Below are 20,082 nucleotides of genomic sequence, written 5' to 3'. Positions count from 1 at the left end.
AAAGAAAGGAAGGAAGGAAAAGAAAAAAGGGTTTAGCTGACATCATACAAACTAGCATAAAAGCAACTACATACAAGCCAGATTAAACAAAAGAGACATTTCTACAAATCTGTGACTAATCTTTCACTCATACCTTGCAAGTAGAGATGTCACAATACTGAAATATTAACATGGGAGCTTTTCCCAGTTAAGCGCCTTTTTTTTTTTTTCTTTTTTTACTACTCTAACAGTGAAATCAGCAAAGTTATTTGCTAACTGCATATTTGCAATACAATTTGTTTTAGCCCATGCCTTGCTAGCAGGCTATAAAATACAAGCATGTAGGCAGAAATATAAGCATAAACTTTGTACCACTTAGCAGGAATTTTTTTATTCCCTCTTCATTCCTTAATCTCCTTTGTTTGCACTTTGCGTACATTCCAACCAGTAGTACCTAATTTGAGTCTAAATTTTACTTCACTATTTGATCTAGTCTATACATTACTTACAGAACTGAACACACAGAGGATACACAATAGACCAACTCTGGACACATTTCTTTCCGCAAGTTACAGATGAGCCACTCCAACACTCTAGCGTAAGTTAGTCTAAAAGGTCATCATCAATAACTTGAAGTAATTGTTTTGTCTAGAGAAAGTCATTGTATGCCCTGTTTACGCAACACCAGTTTTAGTCTGGATTGGTTTAGGTGCCAGAACAGAGTCACTGGCTTCAGGAAGGGGTTTCTTCTGGATGCATAGGGAAACAAAGGCGATGTGAATGGTGGTGAAGTGAAAGGTGTTTGATACTGGCACTTGGTATTGCCAATACAAAAGAAAAAAAGGACAAAGACACAAGAGAGGCAGAGAAGAACGGAGAAAGACAAAGAAGCTGAACAGATGTTCAGACGTGGCGGCAATATGGGTTACGGCATTGCTACCAGGAAATGGACGTACATTGCTTTGCATTAACTAGGCAGCTACCAACGCTGTGTAGTAACTTTGTTAGAGAACGACATGGGTACCTACAGTCTGCTCCAAGCTGCCACTGATAAACGTATGCAGGAGGGAAGCTGTGCAGGAAAGGGTCCATTTAATTAAATAAATAACACAGTGGCAAAATACAATGATGAATATAGATTTTAGGAGGTTCAATCTAAGACTACTGAGAAGAGTTTATTGAGTTCATGACGAGAAAAGTAATGGGCGTATTATGCTGAATGGGCAGGGTCAAAAACCCATTGCTTCAATAGATTTAGTTCCTTATAACGGCAATAGTATTTCATCAACACTGGTGGTGTATAAATCTAGACAGCGAACTGGTACTGTGACATCCCTATTATCTCCCTAAATCATTTTGATAAAGGAAAAGGCTTTTCAAAATATCACATTTTTTCTGCTTCATTCTGTCATTTTATTGCCCAATTCCTTGTTACAATTTTCCAATCACTTTACATAACCAACCATTTTCATCATTGCCACACTATTGTAAACCACATCAGCAAGTTAATACATAAAGCTTTGCATTTCAAAAAACTAGACACTTTAGTAACAATATTACAAAGATTTTAGCTTCAAAAATAACTGAAAATGAAAAAAATAAACTTTTAAAGAATTAGCATCATAAAATTAATTTATTCCAAGTAAAAATACAAAATAATATTAATGACATTGACCAGATATGAAAGTCTCTCCCAGAAACAACTATATTAATGGTTGAGAAAGCACTCCTTAAAGAAAATACGAAATAAAAATGAAAAATATGTAAATATGTTTAATTTTTTTCTTAGCAAAAAATCTTTCTAAAAATAACAATGAAAATTTGTCTCAGTACAAAGGCTACATTACTATTGAAAAAATACCAGCATGAAGAAAAGGTACATATTTGACAGTAGAAAAATGATTTTAGTGAATCACAATGTCTAAAGTCTGCAATGAAAATAAATCTGCAATAAAGATTTATGCCTTTTTTCTTTTCATTTTTCTTTTTTTTTATACAAACAGTACAAACAGTATTGCACATAACAACAAATAGTCGAGGTTAGGTTAGCCTTCAAAAAAATCGACTAGTTCAAGTCTCACATCAGAAAAGGCCACAATAGGACCTGTTGTACCCAGGGGCTTCTTAGTCAAGTTGCAGTTCAGAACTCCGTATTTTAAAAAATAACTTTTTTTGAAGGACCCTCTTTTAATATAACATATTAACAACTCAGGGGCACATTCATTTACAAAACAAAAGGGAGCATGTCATAATTTAATAAACTAAAAAAAGTTCTCTTTAAAAAAATACAAACAGAAGAACTCTCACAATTCTGGTCAGTCGTGCATAATCACACTTGATTATAAATATACAAATTAAGGGAAAATATTTTTTCACCTTCTATTCACAACTTTCAGCACCAAATGGAGTTTGTGTTTACACCTGTTCTTTATGATGATTTTGTTTTAGATTTAATCCATCATTACGCTATATTGAACATTTTCCAGCTTCTCTCTCTCTCTCTCTCTCTCTTTCTCTCTGGGGGTATTTTTCTACATGAAAGAGGGGTATTTCTTCAAAAAGGTTTACTTCTTTCACATAATTAGGTAGATTTCTGTAGGTTAGCTATGATCTTTAATATTACAGTTATAAAGCTCTAACTTCTTCATTTTCAAAAAAACTCAAATAAGCATGAAAAAAATAAAGTTACCCATCTGTTAAATCATTTTTCTTGCAGAATTAAATTAATATATATTTTTCTGAATAAACTTACTTAGAAAATATCATTTTCTTTCCTATATTTCAAAATTGAGGTATTGCAAAAGATCATGTCAGTCAGAAAGCATGCCTTTTTCTTTAAAAAAAATCATCAGCCGACTGTTGAAAACTGTCTAGATACAAAAAGTAGTGCATAACAAAATGTCTTGTACAGATGAAAAAAAACAGAAAAGACACCTGGGCTGGGAAAAGCAATATCACAAAAGCGCCCAGAAGTAACTTCAAAAGGGATAATTATAATAAGCATTTTAAACCAGTAAAAAACTATTTTTTCTTTTTTTTTTTCCCAAAAAACAGAAAAAAAATCCTTTCAAAGCCAATACTCGCAACTAAACATTGGGAAGAACAGCTCACTAAATTAGACACAAACAAGGACATCACAACAAACAAAACTCAGAACATTTAAGTCTACTATGCGGTGTCATATCCAGTCAGATTGTCCCCAGAACTGCAAAAACAAAGGAGGAAGAAAAAAATAGTGTACACATTCTCACAATCATTAGTATACCAAGTGTGTTTATATTTATATGCTATCTGCAGCCCCATAGTTCATGCTAAAAAAATGTCCACTGTGTTAGCAGGTCTGAATTGTATTCAAGCTTCACAGGATACATCCAGGGATTAGAGAGATAACGCCACATCCACAGAGGAGACATCTCATGTTACTGTTACGCGCAGACATTTCTTTAGCACCACTTTTTTTTTTTTCCTAACTTTCTTAAATGTGCCTAGTTTATTAGTTTGACAGACTATCTAATTGGTAGTGTATGTACGCTAGCATGAGCTCTTTGGTTTTCTGGACAAGGTCTGCAGCTACGTAAATGATGCAAGCATTAGGAGAGAGATTGTTACTAAGAGCTCATTTCTGTTTATGTACCTGTTATGAACTGTCAAAAATGTGTTAATGTTGGATACAGAGGCTTTAACAGTTAAGTCTGATCACAGTACTAGACATAATCACTTTACTATATAAAATAAATTGCACGATATATAACAGAGCACCGCAAAGTACTTCATCTACCATCCACAAATTTGTTTTAAGAATATCCTACAGCTAGTTCTTATATTTGTTGTAATATAGGTCATTCTGTAATGGGCTGATCCTAATTTCAGAAGCATTACATTTACTGAGGCATGCCTTCCTCCAGTCAGTAATCGATTTTTTTTTTGTTACCGAGTATTTTGTAGCCTACATAGATTCATAATTTGTGCATTGTGGGCAGGTTTTATATTAGACATATATAAAATTTATTGCATGCAGCAACCTGATTAAGTAAACATGCAGTCAAAAAATATTGACCTTCCTTGGAAGCTTTTCTGTATGCTATACTGATCTCCGTTCAGCAGCCATCACTATTTTAATCACATATTCATTTTTTAATTGATACCCTAGCCTGAATAGAGTATTATGGTATTAGTAATACCATTTTAATAGCAGCAAAAGCTATTGCAGCATACATTTACATAACACTAAAAGACCTAACAAAAAAAAACCAAAACAAAAAAAAAAACCCAAACCAACAAAACAGAACAAACAAACAAAAAAACCCCTCAGCAAAACAAAAGAAAAGAGTCTGATCCAGCTTATGAGGTATCATCCTTACAAGTCAAAATGGAGAGCAACTAAAGGCTTATTTTCTTTAAGGGTTATTACTACTCTAAATGACCCAAACTAATGATTGCTGAATATCTGTTTAAGTTTTTGCTACATCTGCCACCTACTTGTGAATATTACCTTTGGTAAGTCATCTGCTAGGGGCAAGTCTAAATTTCTGAAAATAAGTGCATGCTCCAGTTTAAAAATAAAAATAATTATAATAAAAAAATCTTCATCACATACACATCAGCCCAGTGAAGGCTGATGAGAATGGCAGTCTACATAATGTCACTAGTGACAAGTCTTGTGTGGGAAATTAAGGTACCAAGCAGATGTTTGTGTGAATCAAAGTGCAAAATCAGTACAGTTACACTCTGCCGGTTTGTATTATACTGGACACTGAGTTCAGTAATGTGACTGTAAATAATAATAATAGTAATAAAAAGACCCATATCTTCATTAAAGTCGAGGACGAATGCACAGATTTCCAGAACACTAAGCCCTGAGGCAGCGCGCTCTTTTCACTCGATTTTATCTACTCCAGTACTTGTTGCTGGGGGAGGCCTGGGGTTCAGCTCCAGCGGAACGGGACGTGGCGGGGCCGGTCACCTCCCTCCTTTACCAGTGGTTTGTGGAACTCTCGCCCAGCACGAGAGTGTATGCTTGCCCAGCAGTATTCACAATAATACTGCAAACAGGTAACATTGGCACAAAAGAATGGAGCAAATTTTCCACCACAGCGAGTGCCCTGGCATTCATCGCACATCTGATCATCCAGCACATATGGCTTCACTTCCACCTGCACCAGGAAGAAGAAAAAGAACCGTAAGAAGATTACATACTTTTGCTAAGTATGAACAGAAGGAACAATATTTTAATTCTTTTGACTCTCTTGAAGGTTTTCAACTGATGCTGCAATGTACTAACATGGATGTACAGTAAAAATAGCATCTCCAAGGATTTTGCTGCTGTCTAAGAAACCTCCAGGAATGCGAATATGGTTGTTATGGGGGCAGGGCATAAGAGACCAGCATTTAGGAGGGAAAATGATAAAGAACAAACTTATATTTCTAAACTTCAGAGGCCTGGTGAGTTTCAGAGGTTTTTTTCCCCAGAGAGTTTTTTTGTTTCTTTGGTTTTTTTTGTGAACTACAAGATACAGAACCAGACTAACAAACAAAGAGAAGATTAAAATTAAACAAAATTAAATGCAATTGTATCACATACTCTGCCTTATACTGGCAAAAACCACTATCTGAAGATTATTAGCTCTAGAAATGTAGTAAGATTTTCTAGTTATTCCAGCTATGGCCTTGCTATCAATTACAAACAGGCTGAAGAGCTGCTGACTTTTGTCCTACACTCAGTTGTAAAGATTTTAGGACTGGAATTCTTTTTTGTTTTTCAAGCACTTGTGCCAAACACAGCAGTATTTTGATGCGTGACTAGGCGCTTGCAATAACACTGTTACAGAAGTTGACAACATGCGAGTTCTCTCCTGTGTGCCTGTTCCTACAAACCAAGCCTACACATTTAAATTGAGTTTTTATTCATCGTGGAGAAATCACTAGCTTATGAATGTGTAATTCTTATGGCTCTATGATGCTACTTATAAAGTGGTTTGAGTACAGTCAACTACATTAAGAGACAAAAAATTGAAATATACATACTTCTATTATAAATAATTTTGCTGTAACTGCACAAGTGCTAGTCTGGCAAAATTTGTGTACTGCAAGGAAAACTTGACTCCACTGAATACACTTAAATACATCTGGTATTAAATAAACACAGGACGAGATACTAAGTTTTAAAACAGGAAACATATTATACAAAAAAGCTTTATGCTGAATTTTACTTCAGCTTATCTTGATCATATTTCAACAAATGTTACTCATTTGAAGTAAAGCTTATATAGTGAATTACACTGCTTGCCTTCAGAACAGCTAGAACTGCCAATTTATTTGGTTTTTTTTAGATTATACTGTACTACTAGTATTGCATGAACAAGTCTGAATAAGTGCCATTTTGCATATCAGATGCCTTACCATTAAAATTAGAAGCATCGTGTAAAAGAAAACAGCACTGTCTCAAATAAAGTTGGAAGAAAGCTGGTCCAACGGCCAGCACATCTCTGGATCCTCACCTACTCACATTGCCAAAGCATGAATTGGGAAGGTCTGAAATAGATCATCTCTCTCACTCCTTTTCCTGTTTTGGTTACTAGTGCAACGATTTTAAGAACGTACACTGTTCAATTCAGGGATTTCCATCTATTAGATTTAAAAACTAATATTTAGGGACTGATTAAGTGAATTCATACTTCTTCAAACTCACTGATAAACCTATTTTAAAAACAGATAAAAGATAAGTAAACTCTAATTATCAATCAACCAACTGGGAAAAGTACTGATTGATGGAAAAAACTATGAGCTAGCATCCTTTGTGGCTCTACCCTAAAGCTTAGTGAAACCCCTGAGTTTTTAAGCATGGCTGATACATAAATCCCAAAGGGTTCACCACTGTGCTTGTGACTGCAAAATCAGTCATCTTAGTCTCTCTCTAAAATTTCTCAGAATTAAATGGACAAGAAATATTTAGGAATATTGTGTGTTAGGAATATTTAGGAATACTGCCTTGTCTTAGTTAAAGTCATGAGGTGTAGCAGCACCATAGAAAAATAGTTTGAGGCTTTATAACTTCAAAACCTCATGTAATCTGACAAAAAGTTCAGTTCAGGTTTTCAGAGAAAGTAAAAATAGCTTGGACTTTGCAGCTGTGTGTTTTTATATGTATACTGCACATCGTAGACACACCTGATACCTGTCAAACCAACTTCTTAAGAAACTATTTATATTAAGTAGAAAACAAGCCATTGCTATTATAAAAATACACAGCAGCAGTGCATGCTGTATGTTCTTTTGAATAATTTTCAATGCTGAGTCCTCAAAAATGTAGGTGTTACCTGTACACATAATCAAGAGGTGAAGACAGAAGGTCTAAAGGAAGAAAAAATACCCTGGAAATGAATTAATGTTTTCTTTTAATGTTTTAAACTCAGATGTCAGTAAATTTTCTATACTTGAAAAGCCCTTTAGAAACCAGGATTTTGTATGGACTGAAGAAAACCACTTCATTTCCCCCCCTTTTGCCTATCAAGCATCTATTGGCATTTGGTTTTGGTTAAATAATTCTCAAGACTTTTGAGGTCAGCATTACCTGTGATACTTATGATGAACCTGTGGTTTAGGAACCTCATGTCTAAAAGTACATTGCTGAGAGAAAATGTTGCCTAATAATAGCAGAAATGCCAGAAGCTATATAAGTAGCCACTAACTAAAAGCTGTTGATGCACAACGAGCAAACATCTGAAGGAGAACAAAGCTGGGAAATTCCACAGTGTTTGACCTTCAGAATTCAAAACAAAACCAAGAACAAACAAGCTTACAACCAACTATTTTCTGGTTTGAGTGCTAAACAGTTGTTTGAGATGTTTAAGATCTATTTTTTCACTCCACTTTAGCTGCTTAAATAAGCTTTTAAATAACAAACAATCTGAAGAACAGAGGTTACAGTGTTTTTCCAATATAAGGATGTTCTTCACTTCTCTACAGCTTTGTGAGTAACAACCGTTCTGTTCCATGCTATTTTACTTACCCGTTTGTCAATGTCATTATGCTGGAGCTGGACAAAGCGAGCACTGATAGCAGCAATATAGCTCTGCTGGTTGGAGAAAGCCACTCTGCCAGCACCTTTTGGATACTTCAGCTCTGGGTCTGTATCAATGCCAGCATAGCAGACACCTCCATATAAACGGTCCATAATCATTGCCAATTCAACTGCAAGAGGTCAATTGTTAAAGATTATCGATTTAACGTAAATAATAGTGTTCCATTTGGTTTGTTGTATTAAAAAAGTGCTTAGCGGACTTGTCTTCCAAAGTCTGAAATAGCAAACCCAAACGTTGATTTTAACAGATTGAATCAACCCTACATGAATTACAGTAAAATATAAAGGCAAAAACCAGAATCTGTAAAAAGAAACTTGGTATGACCGAAGTGTGAAAAAATTGCAGAGTTACATTTTTGAAGTAGGTATCAAGTCACCTGTTTTAGAATTTATCATATTGTAAATTAAAACCGTGGTATTTGGGATTAGTTGTTCAGGATCTCCCCCAGCTCCAGCCAGGCTCATTAATGCTGGTTTACATATAAGATGACTTACAAGAAATTCCTGTAATTAGAATCTGATATTTTTCCCTAAGTACTAAGGTTCAAAAAACATTCAGGAAGTGTTCTACAGTTGAAACAATTTTGTGAAACATCAGAAGCTATTACACTTAAAGCAAGCCTACATTTTGGGTGCAACTTAACTTGGTATTTTTGTAGATCATTACCTTAATTGTGGATCTTTTAAAGTGGTTTGTTGCTTTTTCTGACACTAAGAATAACTCCAAAGAAGTTATAAATATCATTCATAAAATAAGACAGGCTGAGTGCATGGCTGAGGACACATACAGGAGGAAAGTGAAGGGAAAAAACTGGAGGAACTGGAAAAGAGGCTGAAGGAAGCAGAGAAGAGGCATGTAGACTGTGCAGAGATGTACAGTCACCAAGCCAAGTTCTCTGTAAAAGCTGACAGGCAAACAAATTTGTCAGATGGATGAAGGGCAGACCCTCACAAAGCAAGATGCTGGGACCTGTACAGGCCCTGCCAAGTCAGATAGTTTTTTACGCCAATGTGTGAAAATACTTTCAGCCGCAAGCTAAAATTTAGCTATTCAAGATAAAATGAAAAAGATACACCAAATATTTAAATCCTTGTAACTCTCACAAAACTCACTAGTTAATTATATATAGAATAGAGGCAATTTTTAAATGGCGTATGTGCATGTGTTTGTGTAAATGTGTGTGCCACATTAAGGGAAGACCATATACTAATTTGTCCACTTGCAATGAGCAAACAAATGTCTGACTCATTCTGCCAAGCCAGATAATTCTCTTTCCCCAAACAGTAAGGGAGAACTTTCAACATAAAGTAGTGACTAGTAGATTCTTCTGCTTTCTGATGATTTAGAATCATCATTTGGGTAATGATCTCAGAAAGTGACAGTACGGAATAAGAGTCAGGAACACTTAAAAGCACTGACAACAGTAGTTCCAATCAGTTACTCTTGCCAATAGGCAAAGGATGTATAGGATCCCAGGGCAAGGAAAGCATGCAGTGTTCAGACCTCTTAAGAAAAACTTCTGTATCAGATCTTTAAAGTTGAAAACAAAGAAAACTGGAAACTATGTCTGCTTTGGAGAAGTTAACTCTTTAAAGGCATCAGTTTTCAAATGTAATGCATTTCAAATGTAATCTGTGACAGGCCAAATGACATACAGTTCTATAAAGGCTATAATTAGAAATGAGGTAATGTTTAATTGTTACTATTTACATAATTACTGCCTTACAATTATGCCTTATTTTAAGATGGTGAGGAAAGCAAAAGCTGCCAAGAAACCTGGGCTGGGAGAAATCTGTCAGCAATGGCTTGGGGGCCTTGTGTACAGCTTCCCAAAGGAAACAAGATTAGGAGAAAGATAAAGTGAGGAGCTCAAGTTCTAGTAGGCTGGACAGCGGCTGCCAAAGGGAAGTGAGGGCTACCAGGAAACCTGATCCAGAAGTCTTTCTTCCAGACAATGACTGAGGGGCCTTGCCTACTACAGCCCTGGAAAATTAGGATTAGGCTTGAGAGGATGAAAAAGAGAAGCCATGCAGCTGGCTTGGAGTGAGGATGGAGAGGGACTGCTAAACAGAAGTGAAGGCTGCCAAAAGACCTAGCTAGGAGAAATGTTTCAACTCGCTAATGGCTTTGTGACCTTGTCACTGGCTCACCAAAAATGGAAGGGTTAGGAAGAAAGAAAGAGTGGTGAGCTACAGTTGGGAGCGGTGCTGAAAAGGGGCCTTCAAAACAAAGCAGGAGCTGCCAGGAGATCTGGGCTGGGATAACTTTTTCCTCTGGCAAGAGACTAAGGAGTCATGTCTATGGCTTCGCAAATAGAAGTGAAGCAAAAGAGTTAAGGGTGAAGAAAAATGATTGAGAAAAAGAGCTACATTAGGAGTGGGTCTGAAAGTGGTCTTCAGTACAGAGTGGGTACACCAAGAGACCTGGGCCGGGAGAAATTTTTCTTCTGGACAATGGCTGAGAGGCCTTGTCTGTGGCTCCATGGGAAAATGGGGGTTAGGGCTGAGAAAAAGCAAGAGAGAAATCATAGAGCTGCAGTTGGAACTGGTTTGGAGAGGGGCTGGGAGAAGTTTGTCATCTAGTCAAAGGAAAGAACGTCTCTGCATCTCAGCAAGCAAATCAGGGTTAGGATTAAGATGGGATATGTTACGAAAAATCTGCCAAGTTCTAGGCTATTACGCAAACTTGGGGAAGACTGTTTGTACTGAAAATCCTAATTAGTAACCTATTTAAAAGATAAAAATTGTTCACAGCTTGTTATTTTGTAGACAGGAAGACACTCACAGACTTCAGAAGTGAGCTATGATCTTTGGAAAGACAGGGTATATTTTCTGCTCTTTGACATATACCATGTGTCTTTTCTGCTTAATCTGGAACTCCCTGCTACATGCCCTACATTTTTCTTCTACTCACCAGCTCGGAGGGGCCGTGGAACTCCTCCAACAAAGATAGTTTTTCTTGGATCCAAAGGCTGAGACCCATCCATCACAAAGTCACTGTCACTTAGGTTCCAAGGTCGAATTTGCACCTGTATTAAGGATTGGTTTTAGTAGAAGAACTTGAGAACAACTCATTTAAAATTATTAAAAAACTACGAAATCTTTCTATAATTGAAAAATATAATTTTAACTTAGAAAAAGCATTAAATCAGTGGTGTAAGCATCAAAAGAATGTGAGAACATAGCTTATCTGTTTGAAAGGTGGACAATTCACTTATCACCTGTAGAGGCCAGACTTGAGTTAAATTTCATCACAGCAAACTCCTACCTCATTAATTCTCTGCCCCTAATCGCCATTGTAATAAGAAATCTGTGAAAGGACTTTCACAACATGTATGTGCAATTACAGTTGCAGTTTGACCTTCTGGCTTTCCTGAAGTCACACTGATCCACACATTTTAAAGCGCTGATAGGAGCAGAGATAAAATTAATTTCTGTGCTTAGATACAAAAGGAGTTTTTATAATGCGTGAATGCTCACTTCTGTTAAGCAGCAAGCACCACAGTTGATAAGATATCTTTAGATAAGGAAAGAAACTGCTCAGAAGTTACTTGGATAAAGCTGTTCATCCATCCGTTTATTGATCCTAGAAATCATGTAAGCGCATTCACTGTGCTGGAATACTGCATTGTTCATTTATCTGTGCCAGCTTTTTAATAGTGTTTTTAAAAGGCAGCATATTTTTTATCATATTTGTGTGTAGCGTTCGTCTAATCTGTAAGTATCCATAGCCACAAAAGAGACTAGCATTAAAGAATGTTAGAGATGTGAACAATAGAAACAGGTTACTGTATGTCTCCTATTCTGCTACAGCTGTCTCCATTACTTGTTTTTCCCCTGCAGTTTATGTAAGGTGAACGAGACCTGAATTATAAATTGATTAGCTATTGTGTGCAGAAAAAATAATGATTAAGAAACCTAATGAAGTACAGGAGATACTTGAAGCTATCTGGATTTTAATTTGTGCAGGTAAGGTTTCTTCATTTCATTGCATAAGGCTTTATTTTTTTTTCAAATAATATAGAGGGGAAAATTATAATCTGATTGTTTTACAGCTAACATTGTAAAAGCATGCACGCTCCTGTGAGATACCAGAAGTACCAAATACAAAAGTTAATTGAACATGGCATTTATCAGAAAGAAGCAAATGTTAAAACTATGTTACGCTGATACAGACAGTCAATTCAATGTAACAGCAAGGACAGCAACAGGAAATAGACAAGTCAATCAACTGTAAGTATTTATTTATTTATTAACTGAAAAGAATAACAGCAAATGGGTTCGCAACCAGCATAAGTGTCATGGCATAAGCTACTTACTGGTTTGTCCTTGATTGTGGGACTTGACACGCACAGGTAAAGTTTCCCATCTTCTTCCAGACAGGCATCTATCAGAGCTTGTACAGAGCTTTCTTCCTGGAACAGCAGAAAGGCGTAACCTTGGGGAAAGGATAAAGGCACAAGAAAGAAAAATAACTGATTAATTTATAAAGCGGTTTTTTAAAATAAAGAAAACAAACCCAAGAAGTAAAATATACAAATTACAAATAACTGTTAAGGCTGTTAGTTTGTTGTCATAAATTAAATTCACCGAATAGATCTTACTCTCATACAGTATTGATTTCAGAATGGAGACACGAGTGTTTGCTGCATATGAGTATGTTTATTTGATCAGTTAATGATTTTGAGCAGTGAGAATATAGGCCGGTGAATAAAAGGTTCTTCAACAATTATATCTGAGCTATTTATCAGTGGCATCTGCTGGTATCAGTGATTATCATCTTAAAATGGAGGCACCGAGTTTCTAGTTGCTCTATACAATGAATACACGTTAGAAGAAAGGATCAAAAAAGTGGATAGGTAAACAGATAAGTATGTGAGCGTAGAATTCTGTTTAACTATGAAAAAAAAATGTTCTCCTAAAAACAATACGCATGAGCGAAAAAGAATGGCATACATTGTGTTTTACTATGAGTCAAAGACCTGCTGTTGTTATTTATACAAAAGAAAGGAGAAAGTCCAACAAAAATTGCTCCAAGCGATTCAGAATTTGAGGACTTTAAATTAGCAGTAACACTAAGTGTGTGTGGCATTCAGTGCTCCTCTGAATGCAGCTGGCAAGAAGGCTTTCTTCAGTCTTAATGTTGTTAAATTTGAATGAAGATTTGACCCAAGCAGTCCATGCTTATGCCACCTCAGAAGTGAAACTAATAGAGCAGGCTCTGCTCTAAGCAAAGCCATTTAAAGACTGGCTGCTAGACGTGAATACAGCTGCCCGGTTAAGAGGAATTTCTATCGAGCATGCATTGCTCTTTTGCTCCATCATCAGTACAACACTGTTTTCTCACTGAATGTGAACGTGTTGGCTTTGACCTTTGTAATTTGGCACTTGTGTGTCTTACAGGCTACCTCTTTTCAGAAAATCTGCAGCAATTAGAGGCAGCTGGAGTTTAAGCAGGGACTGCTACACTTTCTCTGCCTAAGACTCTTGACACAAACTAGGCACCTACATGATAATACACCATATTTAAATTATGACAACTCTTGATACAGCTTTACACAGTCTGTTTGCTATTAATATAGCAGTGGTTTACCCTAATCTTACACTGAGTATTGAGTGAATACTATTTGGCATGTCCTTTTTAGGTAAACACTACTCTGATATATTAAAAAAAATTAAGATAGACACTGAAAAAGTGTTTTCCTCTGTAGAGTTATTATCTACCAAATTACCTCTTACCCTATCTCTATCTCTAGTCCTGTGTGACTTCTCAAAGAACATTAAATTGCATGCAGCTGTTTGTTTTCAGAGGCCAATAAAAGTTTGCATTAACAACATAGTTGTAGCCCAGAACACATCTAGAGAGACTGACTTCCCCGAGAAAACAAAACTGATCATCAGTCTTGCTAACGAACATGGAACTTGCATACCTAGAGTTGGAGTAGATTAAAGATACTGGTTCCAATAAAATGTTAAATATTTCTTGAGTAAAAACATCAGTTCCCTCTCTAGCAGATGTAATGCTCTTAAAACAGTCCCCTAAACATATAAACCCACTTTAACATTTTAGTTTCAGACTTTACAAAACTAATTACATTAACTCAGTATGAAAATAATTAGCTTGCGATCACCACCATTTCTAGCTTTATTTTATTTTCCATCCATGCACTTGTTACCATCTTCCTCACTCCATTCCACCCCTTCTGGTTATATTCAATGATCAGAGCAAGAACTTCATACAAACTAAAGTATCTTTCGTATACCAGTTTTTTCAGCCTTATAAAATGCCCCAGTCAGAAAACTAGATGCTTGGGAAAGATCACCATGGCAGCTACACCCCCAAAGCCAACTGATCGCACTTTATGGTTCAGCCCAATCCTTGCCTTGTGTTTAATAAAAATCCCTTGTGAGAGAAACTGCCAGAAGACGCAGTACAGATCACTCCAGTACTATGAAATCCAAATAAGAATACATGTACATTTAGGCACACTTTAAAAGAATGGTTTCCAAAATATTTTAATAGATTTAAATGTTTAAGATTTATCTTCTGACCAGACCATAATATCTGAACTCTAAAAAATAGAATTGTGTGTGTATTTCAGACTTGAATAATCTTAAATCAGCAAAATATTGGAAATTTCTTTAGCATAAAGTCAAAATGAAAATTGGGAAATGTTTATTGTGGCTTAATTACTCAGCAAAAATCTGGGCAACATTTCGTGATGCTTCTTCTATGAAGCTTTTTTAGGTTTTTCTGGGTCATAGTAAGAGGTTACATCTGTGGTAGGTGGAGCTGACAGCTATTTGGGGGTACAGTAAACGGTATGATCATAATTTCCCAAACCAGTTAAAATTAACCAGACAGATACTTATTAATTTTATCTGGCTGCTAGATTACAAGAACGTCCCATTTCAGTAAGAATTCAGTTTTCTAACCTGGGGCTAGCACCTGCCATGAAGCTTAGTAAGTTAACACCTCCTCATTTCTCTAGACCTCTGTGACTGTACCACGTTCTCCTGCCTGCCTTGGAGTCTCTGTGGGCCCTCTGAAGAAAGGCAGGTAAGCAGTTTACAGCTGCAGTCTTCTATTAATCTAGAAAAGCAAGCAGGCTGGACTAGCATGACATGATGTCCAGCATTACTTCAAAACCTGGCGGTTGCGCATCTATTCCAATTATTCAAGGACTTTTGGTACCCAAGATTACACTGAAATGAAAAATAATTAAATTAAATAAATAATTTAAAATGTATTAATCCAAATAACTTGAATTATTTAGCAGAGGCTGAAAGCTGTTTCAGATTCCTCAGCATTGTGTGCATCAGCACATTCTCATCTCTCTGCATCATGGATCTCATATGACTCAAAGCATATGGGTTTTTTCCAAGAAGCAAGAGATTTGATGAATTTCAAAGTTTTAATCATCTACAGCAGAATCTTGGTTGCATGCTGTAGTAGTACATCGCAGACAAACTTCAGCAGCGATCCTTTCTTACCTGACCAAATGTTCTAAAGGTTTGAGGGCTCAAGGGACTGCTCCTGACTCAGATTCCACAAAGTAAAACAGGTGAGATATTTGAAGACCCAGAAAACAGCAGGGTACCTGAGAACAGCTGAATGTTCTATATACACAGATATATGGCTTCTTGGCAGAGCAGAAACAATCCAGCTCCTTCTCAGCAGTTGGTACAACACATCACTGCAGTGCTGATGATAAACACTGCATTATGCAATCCACTGGAAAAAGGCAACCGCATACCCTGCTGAAAGAAAAGTCACTACAACTTTCAAAGGGGTACAGCAGAGGAAAGAAGAGGAAGAGATTAATTCCCCTAGATTCTGAAGCACAGCCTAGGAGCTCAAGGATTCATTATTTTATGGAAAGCAGTATAAGAACTAAGCTCCTTTGTACATGTCCCATTCTGACATCTAAACAGTGACACAATTTCCATATGAAAGGATAATTTAGTCCAGTTGGTCTAATTTCACTTAACCTTGCTGAGAACAAACTGGAAGATCTGGCATATATGCTGCGTCTCACAAGCTTGAAACAAGGCTGTCACTTTAAACACAAGATGCTCTTGGAACTAGCATATAATGGTGCTGGAGACTGGAAAAGGCATTTTTGCCAGCCTAGACAGTCTGGAAAAATCTCTGTTTCAATTAACATCAACATAGGCGTACCTTCTGTAATAATGGGAACCTTTCTGTATTACTGAAAGCACATTTTGTAATAAGGCTTCAGTGATCTCTGCAAAACAACATGCTAGGTGGAAAGCTTATTAAGGCACTTATTCTGCCTTTCTTATAATAGCAGAATCTTTTCATACTTTTATGCTAAAAACTGGCATGTTGGTACAAATTACAGACAATCACATTGGAGCGTTAGTGAGAAGTGCATCATGCATGTGTTCTGCCCATCCTTCCTCAATATAATTAAGTGAAAAGAACTACTCATGAACCTTTGTTAGGGCAGAACGTGTATTAGGTTTATCAGGCAAGGGAGAAAATAAACTTATGGGCCTTGTAGACACCATTCAACTTAGCAAGCTATAGGTGGTAGAGTTTATCAGAAAAGTCTATCTTCTTGTCTAGACCAAAATACTTCTCAGAGTTAAAGATGATCCAGTTTATGCCTTTTATGGCTCACCAGGAACAGACTGACTGCATTGCAGAGCGCCCATGAATAAAAGATGTTAAAAAAAAAAAAGCTTTCTGTCCTTGTACAGCTCCGTCATTAGGCACGGAGTTTGGTGGAGTGAAATTAAATCAGGGACTGTGTTTTGTAACCCATGGGAGAAGGTAGGTAAGGAGTTTGGTATACGACAGTTTTTACGCTCCTTTCAGTTTAAGTGATTAATTACTAATGTTACAAGTGCTATGGTTGTCCGAACAGCCTCTAGTTACTTTGTGACACAGGGATATTTCAGAAAGGTGCTAATGGAGCAGCTGCGCAGATTTCCCACTTAGTCTAGAGTGGACTGAATTCAATCAGAAGTTTTTCTTAGAGATTTCAGTTAATTGTGAATTAGTTCCGATCTCTTCATATTAACCAAAGTTTACCATTTTATGCTCAACTTGTGAATACTAAAAGTAACTAATAAGTTCTTTAAGTTCTTGCATTTGAGAACAGCAGTATATAAATTGCTGCTTAAACACATCAACCATGAGCTGCACCTTCCAGCACAAAACCAGCACTTCAGCATTCAAATGTTATATAACCAATAGGGAAAGACTAACCTATTTCTGGTTCTTAGAATTGGGGCTACTATTCAAAAATGTAAAAAAAAAGTAACGAAGAGTATATATAAGGTCAAAGAGTACATGAATACCCATGTCAGAGGTCTGCATATCATCTATTCATTTCCTATGTAATAGACCTCAAATCTGTAATTCCCAAAATTCAGCCCACTTACCAAATCAGATCTAGAAATCATATTCTAAGGGTCACATATTTTCAGTTTGGTAACACTGATGTTAGGTAGCAGAGCTAAAGACAATGAAGAGAAGGACTTTCTCCTCTCTTAGCATATAGCACACCAAGTCAGGGCAGTCTTTGGGTAGTCACATGCATTCATTTCATATGCAAAATGGAAAGACTACTTACACTTGGAAAAAGTTAAACTAACTTTGAAGCATATATTCTTTCATTCCATCTTTTTAAAGTTTAGACAGTGTCTTTTCTGATGTTTTGTAGGCTCCAAGGTTACAATAAAATCTACCATCTAAGATCTCCTACAAAATTATTTCGATTTATATATCTACCTCAAATTATTATGTAAAAAATAAAATGGAGTTAAACTGGCAAAGAAAATTAATGTTCTAGTCTCATGTCTTTGGGTTTATTTTTAGACAGTTGAGATGGCTACCTCAAAAAAGTAAATTTAAATAGACTTAATATAAATAGCACTTTTTTATTTTTTCTGGATTTTTAAAAATAGTTCTGAATTGAATTATGGTTGTATTTACTAGAACTTCTGGAATAAATTGTTTTAAAAGCCCATAGCAAAGGAACATTTAGAAACAGAGTGAACCAAATTTCTAAATTGGTTAATGTGATGACAAAGGGTCATTACTCAAAGTCACCCGTAGTAATCTTATTAGAAAATGCTTTGAACATGAATAAAACATTTCTAAATCCAAAGATAAATGACTATTAAAAGTGAAACTCATTTTTGAAAAATAAAACTGCTAGGTGTTAAAAAATGCAGACTTTCTTTTAAACATTGCAGTGACATGACTGGATTTTCAAAAAAAACATCAAAGGCTTTAAATACTTAATAAGCCTCAAAATAGACCAGGCTGTAATCTCACTTAGCTACTGCAGAAGAGTGAAATTATGTATTAGTCAGGACTGCAAAGATGAATTTCTTTTAGTCAGTCTATTTTTAAATGGCAGCATATGACCCTGTCAGCTGATTCCTTTCTCTAAAAAACAAAAAGCGTGTAAGAAGTGTGAGCAGTTTAGCATCTTACAAGACTCCTATTAATTTCTACGTGTTTTTCATGAGTACCAGACTAAGTCTGAGTAGTCTGATACGTTAGAAATCCCCCATATGCCACATTAAAGACAGGTTTTGGGGTAGTTTTTTTGTATGTACTCCATATCCTCAGTTCCACTGAAAAATAATTGGATCCTGAATCCAAAGAGCAGTTAAATGAAGCATACATAGTTAAATGGAAGACAGGATGCATATCAAGAAAAGTCAGCAAGCGAGCAGATCATACGGAAAAGTTGAATGAAAACTGAGGTTCTGTATCAGTAGCTTCTGTAAAATAAATTGCATGTCTTCACAATTCCAATTTTACCATTAAATAGTCCACATAACTGAGATTACCAAAAGAATGGCAACTAACATTTAACCCTTACTACTAATGATCTTATCGTATCACTAATAACAGAGAAATAAGAAACCTCCCATGTTGTCATAAATATTATGGGGATTTTCCCCCCACATCTTCAATTTAAATGGAAAAAATTGAAAAACAAACAAACCAACCAACCCCAAAAACCAACACCCACAATCTCTGCTTCCTCCATGAAGGCATACATTATTTCTGGGACATGGGAGAAGTGCCTTAATGTTTCCTCTGTACTTCACTGCTGAACAGCGAAGGACAGCATTTCGACAGTGCTGTAGTGAATATACACAGCTAAAGATCTACAAAGTCCTTTCAATTCCAAAACACGTCAAGAAGCGGAAGGGATCTGGCAGTCATCACTACTGCAGGACTTTCACCGCTTATGGGGAAAAAAACCCACTACACATATACCACCCCAGTTTGTCCTGTAGTAAAAATACTCCTACCCACCTGTACTGGAAAAGAGAATATTGAAATGCCGCCTTTTTTTTTTTTTTAAACTAAGAGACTATTCTACAAGCCTACTGAAGCCTCTCTTTTTATCTGGCATTTTACTTCTACACTAGTGTAAAACATTAGAACAGCAAATTTATAGGGTTGTCTCCTCTTTCAAAGGTCACAGCCATTTTAAAACTTCAGACTTCAGACTGCAACATGATCTATAGCAGCTATAAATCAGAACTAAAGGGTATAAAAACATAAAAGAAAGGCTATAACATACAATTCGGTTTGTTGTAGTTAGAAGAGTAGTCACATGAATTAATCATATGACAGACTAAATTTTTGATGAGGCAAGAGCTATCGTTGTGAAGTTAACTGGGTCAGGAGCATGAAAAGACATGCATTTACATTCATAAATATCAAAACAGCAACTAAATTCAGAATTTAATTTTTGCAGCATGGCTTTTCAAGGGCAATATGAAATGGTGACTGCTCTGGACAGAGCTGCTCATTGTCATCATCTGGAGGGGGTCAGGTCTGCTGCTGCTGCTTTTACTCTGAACAGATGGCTGAAAAGAGATCAGTTTCCAAGTTTGAACAAAACCTGTTACTCTTCTTTGCAAATAAGCCCATGCCCAATTCTGCTCCAACAACATTAACATAGAAAAATCCTACATAAATATAAATCGTCTGCTTGATTTCAGCTTCTATTTCATGCATA

At 36.3% G+C, this 20,082-nt stretch overlaps 1 protein-coding gene across 3 annotated transcripts in view; it reads right to left on the bottom strand.

Annotated features, from left to right (window-relative positions):
- Window positions 1-1,972: 1,972 nt before the first annotated feature.
- CPEB3 (cytoplasmic polyadenylation element binding protein 3) overlaps window positions 1,973-20,082 on the bottom strand; it is an 87,733-nt gene continuing 69,623 nt past the window's right edge. For all 3 annotated transcript variants that reach the window (XM_075108199.1, XM_075108200.1, XM_075108201.1), the window contains exons 7-10: window positions 12,379-12,497; window positions 10,974-11,088; window positions 7,988-8,169; window positions 1,973-5,132 (exon numbers count right to left, since the gene is read on the bottom strand). In XM_075108199.1, coding sequence (XP_074964300.1) covers window positions 4,905-5,132; window positions 7,988-8,169; window positions 10,974-11,088; window positions 12,379-12,497 — 644 coding nt within the window. In that variant the 3' untranslated portion in view covers window positions 1,973-4,904. The remainder of the gene's footprint in view (window positions 5,133-7,987; window positions 8,170-10,973; window positions 11,089-12,378; window positions 12,498-20,082) is intronic.

The sequence above is a fragment of the Phalacrocorax aristotelis genome, chromosome 12, assembly GCF_949628215.1.
Source record: "Phalacrocorax aristotelis chromosome 12, bGulAri2.1, whole genome shotgun sequence".
NCBI classification, from domain to species: Eukaryota; Metazoa; Chordata; class Aves; order Suliformes; family Phalacrocoracidae; genus Phalacrocorax; species Phalacrocorax aristotelis.
The sequence above is the reverse complement of the archived record's forward strand: the minus strand, read 5'-3'. Positions and strand labels throughout refer to the sequence as shown.